The 13,142-nt window shown below is 51.2% G+C and overlaps 1 protein-coding gene and 1 long non-coding RNA gene across 4 annotated transcripts in view; one reads left to right on the plus strand and one right to left on the minus strand.

Annotated features, from left to right (window-relative positions):
- Cherp (calcium homeostasis endoplasmic reticulum protein) overlaps positions 1-9,229 on the minus strand; it is a 19,654-nt gene extending 10,425 nt beyond the window's left edge. Inside the window, exons 1-7 of one of the 3 annotated variants that reach the window (XM_078037753.1) lie at positions 9,088-9,229; positions 8,606-8,779; positions 4,460-4,644; positions 3,235-3,372; positions 2,790-2,941; positions 1,160-1,271; positions 970-1,059 (exon numbers count right to left, since the gene is read on the minus strand). In XM_078037753.1, the coding sequence (XP_077893879.1) occupies positions 970-1,059; positions 1,160-1,271; positions 2,790-2,941; positions 3,235-3,372; positions 4,460-4,644; positions 8,606-8,779; positions 9,088-9,112 (876 nt within the window). In that variant the 5' untranslated portion in view covers positions 9,113-9,229. Of the gene's footprint in view, positions 1-969; positions 1,060-1,159; positions 1,305-2,789; positions 2,942-3,234; positions 3,373-4,459; positions 4,645-8,605; positions 8,780-9,087 lie in introns of those variants that run through there. The other 2 variants (XM_078037752.1, XM_040290307.2) reach the window with 2 other exon arrangements.
- Positions 9,230-9,239: 10 nt separating this feature from the next.
- LOC120891502 (uncharacterized) lies at positions 9,240-12,917 on the plus strand. Its single transcript, XR_005735960.2, has 2 exons — positions 9,240-9,599; positions 10,190-12,917. It is a non-coding gene; the product is annotated as an uncharacterized LOC120891502 (long non-coding RNA).
- The last annotated feature ends 225 nt before the right edge of the window (positions 12,918-13,142 follow it).

Genomic DNA, 13,142 nt, shown 5'->3' on the forward strand with positions numbered 1-13,142 from the left:
ACATGCTGCCAATGAACATTCTAAAGGCTCTGCCTCTTTATCTGCTACCAGGCTTTGAGCCCTGCTTGTAAATGGGATGTAACAAAGTCTACCTCTAAGGGTTTGGGAAGAACTCAGGAAATATGAGCATAGAGACAGCTCAGTAAAAGTGCAATGCTACCCATACCCCAGGAGGAGAAGAGCTGTAGACCTGCTGTGGCATGACAGGATTTCATTTTTATTTAAACATAAAAAAAAAAAAAAAAAAGCAGTTCAAATTTAGAAAAACATTGAAATGTGCCTTCCTTGTTGCCCTTCTGAGCATGACCTTCCCCCAGTGGGGAGGGGGATGCTTAGGACCTCAGAGGGCAACAGTCAACAGTGTGACATTCACACTGGACTTTAGCCTTTTGACTAAATGTGGAGGCCCGAGCTGGACATTCTAGCAGCTTTAGATGGGGCAGCAAGCCTGGGACTAGTACAAAGATCAAGGGACCTGGTCCTCCCCTTTGTGCCCTCCTCTTAGGGGAAGCCAAAAGACCCAAGGACAGGTGCAGCTGCCGCCTGCACCTGTGCTGCTTCACGCCCCCAGGATGCGTCAGTGCCCCAAGACCAACACAGGCCAAGGACGTCCCTAGTGGAGACTCCTTAGGCAAACTGGTCACAGTATGCCAGAAGGCCAGGTGGGATGGTACACACCTGGTAGGGTACACAAGCCACTGAGGGAGAGGCTGCTGTGTGGAACCTGTGCCCACTGCTCACCACCATCCACGAGGCACAACTGGGAGCTGGGGTTGAAATGTCACCTGGGGCTGTGATCGCCACCTACCCACCAGCAGATTTCAGCACAGGTGAGGGACTTGGGCCCCCTGACTTCTGGGAACATATTGGGGGCAGGTGCCATCCTTAGACCTCCAACTTCCCCTGAGGCACCTACTCTGATTCTGCTCCAGACGTGTGGCATGGGGGGGGCCGATAGGTGGCACTTACCTGGTACTGGCCAAGTCCCAGGGCTGGGCTCTGTAACTGCTGAATGATGGAGTCATCAAAGTAGCCATTTTTTTCCCAGAGCTGCAGGAGCTAGAGGCAGAGGAAGAGGAGAGAGGCTGTGTCAGGGGAGAGGAGTGTCTGCCCGCCCAGGGCAGTTCCTCCCGCCTGCCTGCCTGCCAGCCCCACGTACCCGGGCAATCTTCTGCTGCTTGTCTTCCTCCACAGCCAGGAAGCTGGTGCAGTAAATGGGCACTACAACCTTCTGCAGGGCGGCCAGCAGCTCCCGGGCCTGCTTGCGCTGGCTGTGAGGGAGAGACCTTCCGCGCGTCAGGGCCCTGGGGCGGGACCCGGCCACGCGCCCGTTACCATCAAGGCTCCAGCCACAGCACCCTCTGCCTTCTTGGGAAATGGACCCCAACCCGGCCAGGGTGATGGCTAGGCTCCCCACAAGCCCCATCAGGTGGTCTTAGGGGACATATCAGGGACACAGCCTAGGGCTGATCGGAGCGAGGTCTTTCACCCTAGTCCCCTTGTCAGTAAGCTAACCCTTCTCTTCCGGGAGGCAGTGAGGGTGAGAAGACGTGAGCCCGAGAGCCCCGAGTGCAGAAAGGGCAAAATGGCCACGTGGGGCGAGGGCCTTGTCCAGGCAAGGAAATTTCAGCTTGGGCTGGGCCTCCCAGGACAGAATGAGTGCCTGGCCCCTCAGGGCCAGTGAGCACCCAGGCAGGATGGGACATGTGCTGCCCCCTGAGAAGGATGATGGCAGAAGGTGAGCAGCTGGCACCCTCCCAAGGCCAAGTTCACCAGAGGAGCTCAAAGAGGAGCCAGGCCAGGTGGGAAGCCAGGTTGGTGGATAGAGGCAGCCCCAGTGGGAGGACAGGGTAAGGAGCACTTGGCTTCCACATGGAGCAGAGCTAAAGAGCGCATCGCCATAGAACTGTGAGAAACAAGCCTGTCTCTGCGGTGGCCCTCCAGCGGTGGGTGGCAAGGAGGAGTGAGCATGGGGGCCAAGGAGGTTCCGAGGCTACTTACGTCCCAGCAGGAGAGAAATAAGGGTGTGATGCAGGGAGGGGCTGCCATACAGGAGATGGGGTGGGAAGGGGACTTGAGCCAGGCTGTGCATGTAGCAGAAGATGGGAGAGATGCGGGTCTGTAGGGAAGGAGGCGGGACCAGTGTTCCCTGCTCTAACCAAGGCCTCCTGCCTGCCGGCATCGCCAAGCCCAAAGGCAAACAGTGACGTGTCTCACTAGCAACGTCCTCCTCCCGCACCTGCCTGTGGCCCAGATTTCTAGTTTTTTTCAATAACCTTCAGCCAAGTGGCTACGCAGAGTGCGTACCTCTGGGCCCCTGGGGAGAGCAGGAATGGCAGAGCCGTGAAGGAGCTAGGGTGGAGCAGGGAGGGGTGAGCCAAAGTGGCCCCTCAAATTCCAGTAGACAGGTCAGGGCTGGAGAAGGGCAGCCCTCAGCAAGGGCTCGACAGCACAGCAGAGCCAGTGGCAGACACAGAGGCAGGAGGAGGTGGCCAAGGAGGCAGCGGAGCCCAGGGCCTGCCTGCCAAGACACCAGAACTGCCACAGAAGAGGAGGAGTGGAGGTGACAGGACACCAGAATGACGATGGCCAGGGGCCAGGGAGAGTCCAGGGCATACGGGCAGGTGAGGCTCTGGGATGCTCTCCTGAGGTCTTTGGACAAATGATCCCCTAATCCTGGGACAAGTCAAGCTAAACTAGTGGCTGCAGAGCAGCTGCCAGGCAAGGGCAAGGAGGAGTGAGAGAGGAAGTGGATGCTTTGGGGCCCTGGTGCTGGTGGAGGTGCTCACCAGTGGTGCAGCACGTCGTTGATCAGGTAGATGAGGTGCAGGCGCAGTTCAAAGTGTGCCCCATCGGCTGTGATGCGGTTGCGGAGGTGGCCTGCCATCAGCTCGCAGTGTGGTGGGGACTTGGCATTGCTGAACATCCAGTTCTTCCCAGCCTGTAACAGCCAAGCCAACTGGTAAGTGGGGCCAGGCTCCCCGAGATCAGAGCGAGGGGTCACTCATGGTCAGGAGACACCATGGGAGGTCCAGGCACATGAGTGTATGGGACGTGGGGTCCAGAAGCCCAAGGTCTCAGTCCACCTGTTTGGCCTGTGAGCTGTCCTTCCTGCCCACAGGGTATGCCGGAGAAGGAAGGGCTCAGACGAGGCACTCCTGCCAAGAGGCAGGGCTGCCAGGCACCAGGCTCAGGTATACCCCCAGGCCCCAGTAAGTCCCTGACTGTCCTCACCGAGATGGCGTCCTTGGTGCACGTGTCGATGATGGGCTGCAGAAGGTTATCAAACTCATTCATGTCTAGTTGGGTCTCTTCTAAGAGCTTCTGCATCTGCTGCTCCACTGCGTGGGCCACAGCTGCCGTCACCTGCTCCTGGAAGGTCAAGAGGAACCAAGGTGTTGTGAGGAGGGACCCTCTGCCTTGGCTCTCCTGACCTAAGCCACCAGGGTTCAGCTGGAGAAATGGTGAGGAGGAGGACCAGGCCGTGGGCCACTCTGGTCCTTGGCAGATGAGTCCTGGCTCCGGATTGATGCCTGTTCTTAGTACTTGTGATCCCATCCTTCCTGCCTGCAGCCATCCACTGTGGCTCTGTGGCGATTCATCGCCACCGCAGGCCAAATGGGCAAAGCCAGTTAAGCACAGTGGGAACTACTGAGTGCTCCAGGGTGACGGGATTGAGAGCTAGAAGAATAGGAAGTTGTGTGAATCAACTAAACCAAAAGATGAAAACCGAGCGATGGATGAGCACAGACTATGCAGAAGACAAAGCTGTGGCTTCTAGTCACCAGCCATCAGGGGGAATGCAAACTAAAACGTGATGCTGGTACTGCCCATTTGGCTGCTAAGAAGAGCTACCATGGAGACATGCCAGTGCAGGATTGGTCAAGGCCTCACTGCCTATTCCCTGACAACTGTGAGCATTCCAGAATATTCTGCTGGCAGCAACAGAATGGAGCAATTTTATGCCTTAAGTTTAGTAATAAAACTGAGGCTGGCATCTTGGAGGTTTTGCATTACTTTCCTCCCATTTTCTGGTTGCTCATCCTTATGGTTTTGAATAATAATATCAGACTGATGGATCGGGACTGACAGCTTCGAGTGACATAGCTACCTTGTGGTGGGGTCTGTGGGAGTACCAGAGGCAATCTGGCAACACTTGTTCTATGACATCAAATGTGCATATCTGACCCATAATCCTACTTGGAGGTGTCCCCCAGAGAGAAGGGTGTGCACAGTGACCAGAATGAGAAGCAGTCTAGTATTAGGGTCAGGGGTAACAGTGCCTAAAGTGCACCAAGAAATAAATGGGGCCGGCTTTGTCCTTTAGCACTGATTATGGTGAAGAGTCCTCACGACAGCCATTGTTCATCCTAATGCACAGATGCAAGACCTGAGGCTCAAGACAAGTTCAGGTCCAATGGTAGGGAAAGAAGAAAAAGGGGAGAAGTGGGCCCCATACCTGTCTGAGGGCCAGCAGGTGCTGCTCCTGCTGCTGCAGGTTCCACTGGCTCTGCTGGATGAGCTCATCCATGGATGGGGCGCCCTGAGCGGGTGGAATAGGCGCCGCAGGGGCCAGTGGGGGCTGTGGCAGGGGTGGCAGAGCTGCGGTGGGCTCCAGTTCTGGGGCCTGCTGTTTGCAGATGACTAGCAGGAAAGGAAGAGGAGGGATTCTATGAGGATGTGGCCAGGTGTCCTCTTGGCCACCATTCAGGGCAGCTCTAGGCCAAAGTTGTCCACCACCCCCACCTACAGACTTAGCATCAATCAGAGGGCCTCCGTGCAGCCAGGCCAGGCTTGGTCTGCTCAGTCCTCTCTCTGGGCCTAGCCCTCCTTTCTACCTTCTAGTTCACATCTCCCAGCCCAGATCCCTTCCTGTGTTCTTATCCAGGCCGTCTGCTTCCGTGTCTATCCTCTCCTTAGAGAGCCTTGGAATAGTGATCTCACTCTTTCCTTGCTGAAGCAGGTGTGTGTGTGTGTGTGTTTGTGTGTCTTCATCCACTTGCAGCACAAGCCAAGTCTCAGCTGTCACCTTCCGACCTCACCCAGGTCTGAACTGATGCTGAACACAGTCAATGGCCACTTCCAGAGAAATACCACCTCTCTCAAAGTCCTTGGCCACAATCTCTGACCTCCGCGACTGTTCTCTAATCTCCCCCTTCACTTGTGCTCTGCATTCAGAGATTTATCCAGTTTGAGCCAGTAGTGACATACTGCACCCTTGCCCCATTAGAGATTGAACCCAGGGGCACTTAAGCACTGAGCTACATCCTTTTTATTCCTTAGGGCTGGCCTTGATCTTGCAATCCTCCTGTCTTAGCCTCCCAAGTCACTGGGATTACAGGTGTGTGCCTCCACACCCGGCTAATGTTTGTGATGATTCCCTTAAGTATTCTTTTTGTTGTTATTTTGTGGTGCTGGGGATTAAACCCAGGATCTCACACACGCTAGGTAAATTTTCTACCACTCAGCTACATCCCCAACCTGTGACATACCTATTTTACAGGCAGGGTGGGCATGTGTCCCCATTTCGGATAGATGAGGTAACAGGGAGGTCTTTGGGAAGGGTTCTTGCTCATAAGGAGGGCTTGCCTCCCTCTCCACTTCTGTGCTCTGTCTTGTCTGAATGTGGCCACACACTGATAGAACTGTACTGAATTCTGTCCCAAGGGGAATCTGTCCTTGGACAAAGCTGAAGAAGGGGTAGAGGGTGGAAGGCGTCACCCAGAACCAACAAGCACCCAGTTACTGCTTAGGATTGTCAGGGGCTCAAAGGATACCCTATGGGATGATCCTTGGCTTGTGCTCAGGCCTTGGGACATGGCTCCCTGAAACCCATGTTCTCCCTCAGTCCTTCAATTTCTCCCCTTTTACCGACTGCTTCTCAATAGTACTGAAACCCATCTGTGTCTTCTCTTCCTTACTCCATGTTCTGCTCCCAACAAATATGCAGCCTCTTTTTGTGACCCACCTTGGATTCTTCATCTCCTCTTAATCTCAACCTAGAGCCCACCCATTCCCCACCCTTAAGGCCAGTGAGGACATCCTGACTCAGCCCAATGGGCCTTCTCAGGTCCTTTTCTCCTCTGTGGCAATTTATTTCTTCTCTCTTGTCCTTGCTGTCCCTTAAATGCTGGATGCTGTGTCTGTGTTCTCAGCTTTTGAATCCATTCTATGCAAATCATCAGGGAAAGAAATACAGACTGGTTGCAGTTACCCAATCCCTAAACCCACCAGCTCTTTTCTGGATTTGCTCAACTTAGGACCTAACAACTGACCAATGCCTGGCCTACAGGTTTTCCATGGGCTGCTCAAGCTCACTGCATTTCCTCTCTCCCTGGGCTCCCTCCCCATCTCTGTAGCTGTGATCCACCCAAATAAAAAGGGGCATGCACCTCACGCTAATGTGAGTGCCACCAAGGCATCCCTTAGATCCCACTCCTATATGTTGCCACCAAGCTCTGTTGTCACCTGCATCATCCTTGGACCCATCTCCTTGAATGAGGTCCTGCGCCCTCTACCCCTTGTGCAGTCAGTGCTGCTGTTCAAGTGTGGTCCTTGGACCAGCCCTCAGTGACAGAAGCTACAGGCACTTTTATAGCTATTCAACATTTCACGGCTTACATTTTTACCGTACTTTACAAAAGCACCTGGCCACAACAGACTGGAAATTAAAAATCAAAACAAACAAAAATAAAAAACTGAGCCTTCACCATGGAATTTGCAAAGTATCATTTTAGACAGTCCTGGGGGTCTTAAAAGTATTGGGGTTAGGGATCAGCTTAGTAGCAGAGTGCTTGCCTGGCATGCATAAAACCCTGAGTTCAATCCCCAGTTGGGGATTATGGGAAACTAGGGTGAAGAGCTAGCAGCCCTGTGGCTAACCCTGTTCTAGAATGCAGACCTGAGAGCCTTCACGTGCTCCCCTGTAGCTTCCAGGATCAATTCCTAACTCCTCAGCACGCCAGCCCTCTTTACTCTGCATCCTCACTTGTAGCCAGGCCAAGAATCCCTCCTTTGCTAGGCGTCAGCCACACTGAGTATTGACCCTGTCTCTGTCCCTCCAGAGTCTCTTTTCTCAGCCTGAAAAGCTTCTCTCCCTCAGTTTTCACCTGGCTAACTGTGCCACATTCTTTACATCCCCTCTGAGATGTCATCACCTGGAGAAAACATCTGCTGATTTCTAATATTCCCCTGCGGTAGGGACCCTCTCCCTTCCTTGTTATAGCACCTAGTCCTAAACAGCTTCCCATTTCTGACAGAAGAGCAGTTCTCAGCACAGTCATTTAAGTCAAGAAACTGTATGAGGCATCTTCCTCCCTACCGCATGATGCCACCTCTCATCAATATCCAACAGATGCCTAAGTTCACAGATTCTGCCCCTTAACTCCACCTGCCCCCATTCCCACTCTTTGACTCAACCGGACTTAATTCAGACCTCACCATTGTGCACCTGAGACAACTGCCCGAGTTATTCCCGAGGACCTCACTCTTTCTCCCTGCAGCCAGTCCTCCACACTAACCCCACAAACACCATTCTGTTGGACTGCTGTTTCAAACTCTCTTGCAGCTTTTAAACTTGGTCTGCTGGGACTAGGGAATGAATGCTCTGGAAACATGGAACACTATGCTTACAATTTCAGGCTACTAATCTCCCTAGTTTTCATCTCAAACGTAAACAGGCACTGGAATGAGGGAGAAAACCCCAACCTCCCTTGGCATTTAACACTCCAGATCAAACCCTCCCCGCATGCATACATACACACACACACACACCCACCCCACCTCACCCCCACACACATGCACCAGTGAGCTAAGCTCCAACCATGCTTGGTCTTTTCTGGTTCCTCCCCCTGAACACATTGCTTGTTCAAGTCCCTGTACCTCTGTAGCATCCTATTCTGCCTGCCTTGTAAGCTTTTTATCAAATAAGATGCACTATGTAAGGGCACAATGTCTGTTTGGTCTTGTAACCCGGAGACTGTTACTTTTTAATGTCCATATACTTGGAAAGCTCCTACTTATTCATTCACAGAACACTCTTAGAGACTGGGGATTTGCCACTGGGCATGCCAGATATGGTCAGTGCCCTTAGGACGTTGACTTGGTGACTAGTTATTTATTATCTGAAGCCCAGTTGTACTTCCTATCCCATCTTAAATTCCTAATACTCAACTGAACATCCACAAAACCTAGAGAGACAATTCTTTCTGATCTGCGCATCTAAAATGCACAGAAATCTTGCTGGACTCAGACAGCTCCAAAGGAGGCTGGTCAGTTTCCACTACTATCACTTCCTGCCTGGAAAACACTAAAGCAGTTCGTCTACTGCTGCTGCTCCCAGTTACCATGTCTGCAAAAACAATAGAGAAATTCCTGATCCGGAGCCCCAGCAGAGGGTCGATAGCCTCGTTCTCCATTACACAAGGACCCAGGAGTCGATATGTGCAGGGCCCCGGGAAGAGCAGAAGGAATCATGAACATCCAAGCTGCCCCTCTTCGCAGAGAAAATATGAGACCCAACAGAAAGCGGCTTGTGGCAGAGCACGGACTGGAATCTGAGAAAGGAATCGCTCAAAGGGACGGCTTGAGAGCTGGCGAGACTCACGCTGCTGCTGCTCCAGCGCCAGCTTGCACTTGTAGTAACTGTAGAACTCGCCTCCGAACAGAAACGAGAATTTCGGGTTGTCCTTCTGCTTCTCCATCGTCATCTTCTCAAACTCGGGCCCATTGCGAGCCACGAACTGAGCCAGCTTGTCGATGACATTTCGAAGCTCCTGGTCTGGAGGACGGAGAAAAGGCCACGCGGGGCATCAGCAAAGACCGCCCAAACCCGGGAACCCTGGCGCTCCAGCCCCGGTCCACAGGGCCGGGGTCCCTAGGGGTGGGTCCCAGAGAGACCGCTCTTGTACGGGTCCCGATAAGGGCCACACGCTCGCCGAGAATGCGAGGACCCACGGGAGAGGCCGCAGGCGAAGCCGCGAGGCCGCGCCCCGCCCCCTCCCAGGCCTGGGTACTCCGGGAGGCGGGGCAGGCCGACAGGGGACTCCGGGGAGAGACAAACGGTCCCTGTTCCGGGCTGGGCCTCACCGTCGGGCGGCAGCGGCATCTCCATGGCTCCGGCCGTGGGGAACGTCCTCCGGCGCCTCACGATCGCCCACCAGCGCTGTCTGCGGAACCCGGCCGGAAGTGGCGCGAGGGAGCCGTTTACGGCGGGCCTCGTGAGCCGTTTCCGCCCGCCACTTACGGCCGTCGCTGGGAAACCCCGGAAGTAAAGGCAGGAGCCAGGCGGGAAGAAGCGGCGCTGGGCTCAGAGCGTAGGAGGGGCCAGCGAGGCGCGTGCGCTGACCGAGCCACTGGCGCGCGTTTCAGTGCAGTAGGTGAAAGGCTCGCGGGACCAAGGCGTCCGTACAGCACTGTGTCGCGGATAGAAGATCAAGAGTCTAGGGAGTTTCTACTCGGGACAGGGCCTCTGTTTTTGCAGGCTCGTTGAGACAAGGAGGTGTGCATCCGGAGGCTGCGGGGCTCGGCGCCCTCACGTTCTCCTGGCGGAGATTGCAGCAGGCTCTATTTAGGTGTCCTCCGCTCGACTCTTCGCTTTGGTAAGGAAGACTTTGGCTGGGGTAACCCTTCTCCCCTCAACACTGGCCGCAGACTGCGAGCCCAGTGGGTTCTTAAAAGGTGCACTTTCGTCGCTTCTGAAATGATTATGAAGGCAACGTGAAAATTGTGGGGCAAGATAACCTGAAGTAGCGATCAATAGCGGACATCGATTGTGTGGCTATCTTCTTTAACTCGGACCCCTTTAATGTTCCCATTTTGTTAACGCATGGCCAGCTATACCTCCGTGGTTTTTCTATACAAGTGGATACATACGTATTTCATTTTGTTGCTGTTGCAAAATTCCAACAGACGCTTTACGGATTGCCTGTTGTATGTCAAGTATTGCTCTAGGCCAGGGGTCCGCAAACTTTTTAATGCCCAGAAAGCAAGTATTTTAGGCTCTACGGGCTGGGAGGGATGGTGAAGGATCTTATTTAGATACTTATATCACCAGAGAGAAATATCTAGAAAAATTTTATTTATGAAATTCAAACGATAATTGAGTGTAATTTTTTAAAAGTAAGCGTATACTCATGAGAATAGTGGAGTTCTTTTCTGGGGATAACATTTTGTTTAATTTGGGTTCCAGGTTTGTTTTTCCTGTCGTCAGTGCAAATGTTCACCATTGTTGGCTCTCAAAAGCTGGTGACTGGATAGAATGGCTTATAGATAACAGCTGCAACAAGTCAGACCTCAGCTCTGCTCTAAGGGAGTCCACAGACTATGGGGGGAGAGCATAAATCAATAAATGAATATATTATGTAATAGTAGGGAGAAGACAAGGTGCTCTAACCAGAACGTGGGAGAGTGGAGCCTACCCTGCAAGCTACAGAGCCTGTTTGTATCCTGGCTGGCTGGATTCTGCTGTCCTCCTGTATAAGAAATAAGCAAACAGTATAAAGAAAAAGAATTTAATAGTTTGATCAAACTGCCCTTGGTCTTAGGGAAGCAGTTACAATTTGTAGGAACAGAAGTCAGGAGATATATGTGTGTGTGTGTGTGGTTGTGTATAATTTATTTATTTGCCGGGCTATACTAACTAGAGGACATGTCATTTTCAGCTTTCTTGACCACTGCCAGGGACATGGGGTAAAGTTTCCATTCTCAGCATGAGGAAGTTGGGGAGCTAAAACAATTCAGCCTTTAAGTTCAAAGGGATCTCTGTTTCAGTAGGATTACCATGAACTGCTCTTCTGAAGTGAGGTTTTGCACTGAGAACTGTACAATGAGCCAGCTTTGTGACTGTTTCAGGCGGAAGGGTAGGCATGGGATTTTACTGTTTGTGTAAGGATTGGTAGTCTGGATCTTACCAGTCAGGACCTATATTAAGAGATCTAGGGTTGGGGATGCGGTTCAAGCATACTCGCCTGGCATGCGCGGGGCACTGGATTCGATCCTCAGCACCACATAAAAATAAAATAAAGATGTTGAATTAAAAAATTCTCTCTCAAAAAAAAATCCATATGGATGGACTTCGGAGAACCATGAACTAATAGAGTTGATAAAATACTATACATATATGTATTTTTGTGGGCTGAAGATATACAACATTTATCAGGGTCTTGTTCATTTGATTTTTTGAGATGGGGTCTCTATTATCCAAGCTAGTGTATAATTTTTTTAAAAAAATTTTTAGTTGTAGATGGACACAATACCTTTATTTATTTGTATGTGGTGAGGATTGAACCCAGTGCCCCACATGTGCAAGGCAAGTGTTCTACCACTGAGCTACAACCCCAGCCCTAGTCTAGGAATTTTTGAGCTCAAGTTCTCCTCCTGCCTCAGCCTCCCAGTAGTTGGGACTATAGGCCTACATGCTTGCCCCATCATGGGCCCTCCAACCCCAGGATCTCAGGAGAGCCAGTTAAGAATCTTTAAAGCTGGGCATGGTAATGCATTGCCTGTAATGCCAGCTACTTGGGAGGCTGAGGCAGGAGGATTTTAAGTTCAAGGCTAGCCTGGGCAATTTAGCAAGATCCTGTCTAAAAATAAGATGAAAAGGACTGGGGATGTAGCTTAGTGATACAGTGCTTGGCTCGCAGATGAGAGGCCCTAGGTTCAATTCCCTACCATGAATAAATAAATAGATGGGGGTGGGGAAGAAAGGTTAATGAGCCAGGCATGGTGGTGCATGTCTGTAATCCCAGTGGCTTGGGATGCTGAGGCAGGAGGAGCCAGTCTCAGCACTTAGAGAGACCCTGTTTCAAAATTAAAAAAGGGCTGGGGGTGTGGCTCAGTGGTTTAGGTGTCCTAGGTTTAATCCCTGGTATCAAAAAAAAAAAGGTTAGTGAATGTGTATTAAGGAGTCTTTGGTTAGTTCCACTTTCAGGCTACTTTTTAAATTTTTTTGGTACCAGGGATTGAACTCAGGGTCACACTACCACTGAGCCATACCCCCAGCCCTATTTTGTATTTTATTTAGAGACAGGGTCTCACTGAGTTGCTTAGCACCTCGCTGTTGCAGAGGCCGGCTTTGAAGTCGATACTCCTGCCTCAGCCTCAGCCTCACGAGCGGAGCCACTGGGATGACAGGCATGCGCCACCTCGCCTGGCTTCAGTATACTATTACAAAATGTCAATGCTCATCGATGCTGTGCTGAGTGAAGGACCCTGCAGGGCAGTACTGACATTGCTCACCTGCCCTCTGGAAAGACCTGTGCACCTGCTTTCATATGATCATTTCAGATTAAAATACCATTTATCTGAGACTGAAAAAATGAGCACCGCAGGGGCCTCTCCCAAGCGCCTTTGAAAAGGCCAAACCAGAATCCACTGGTTAGAGAAAACAGTATAAATAGTTCAGACTGCTGCAGAGATGTTCTCCCATAATATTTCCTCGAAACTGAAGACTTTTTTTTTTTTTTTTTTTAATCCAGGGACATCTTATCATTGAGCTTTCCCAGTCTTTTTATTGTAAGGGTCTTGCTAAGTTACCCAGGCTGGCCTCAGACTTGCAATTCTCCTGCTTCCGCTTCCCGAGTTGCTGGGATTACAAGTGTGTACCATTGGCTCTAGCAAGACTCTTTAAGTAAAACGATTTTTGTGAAATGTATACCCCCGAGATGATCCCCATGTCTGGGTTGATGGTATTTGGAAGTGAGACCTTTGGGAGCTATTTAGGGTTAGATGAATTGAGGAAGGGGCCCTCTTGGTGGGCTTTGAGAGATCTGAGCTGATGCACACTTGCTCAATGTTGTCTTGTGATGCCCTTTACCATCGGATGATGCAGCAAGAGGGTCCTCAGCAGACTTCAGCTTCATGTTCTTGGACTTCCCACTCCAAAACTGTTAGCCAAATAAACTGTTCTGTGTAAATTATTCTGTGTCAGGTATTTTGTTACAGCAATAGAAAACGGACTAAGAACATTGAGAAGCAAAATGGAAACAAGTTTAAAACCATATGCAAACAAGTCTTGAAGAATTTATCCTAAATTAGAAGGATGTGCTACACTGTTCACTGCAAATTTATTCCATAAAATGGCAAAATTTTAAACATTCAGCCCTAGGGATTGGTTAATTGTAGCACATCCTTCTAATTATGGT

The sequence above is a fragment of the Ictidomys tridecemlineatus genome, chromosome 2 (assembly GCF_052094955.1).
Source record: "Ictidomys tridecemlineatus isolate mIctTri1 chromosome 2, mIctTri1.hap1, whole genome shotgun sequence".
NCBI classification, from domain to species: domain Eukaryota; kingdom Metazoa; phylum Chordata; class Mammalia; order Rodentia; family Sciuridae; genus Ictidomys; species Ictidomys tridecemlineatus.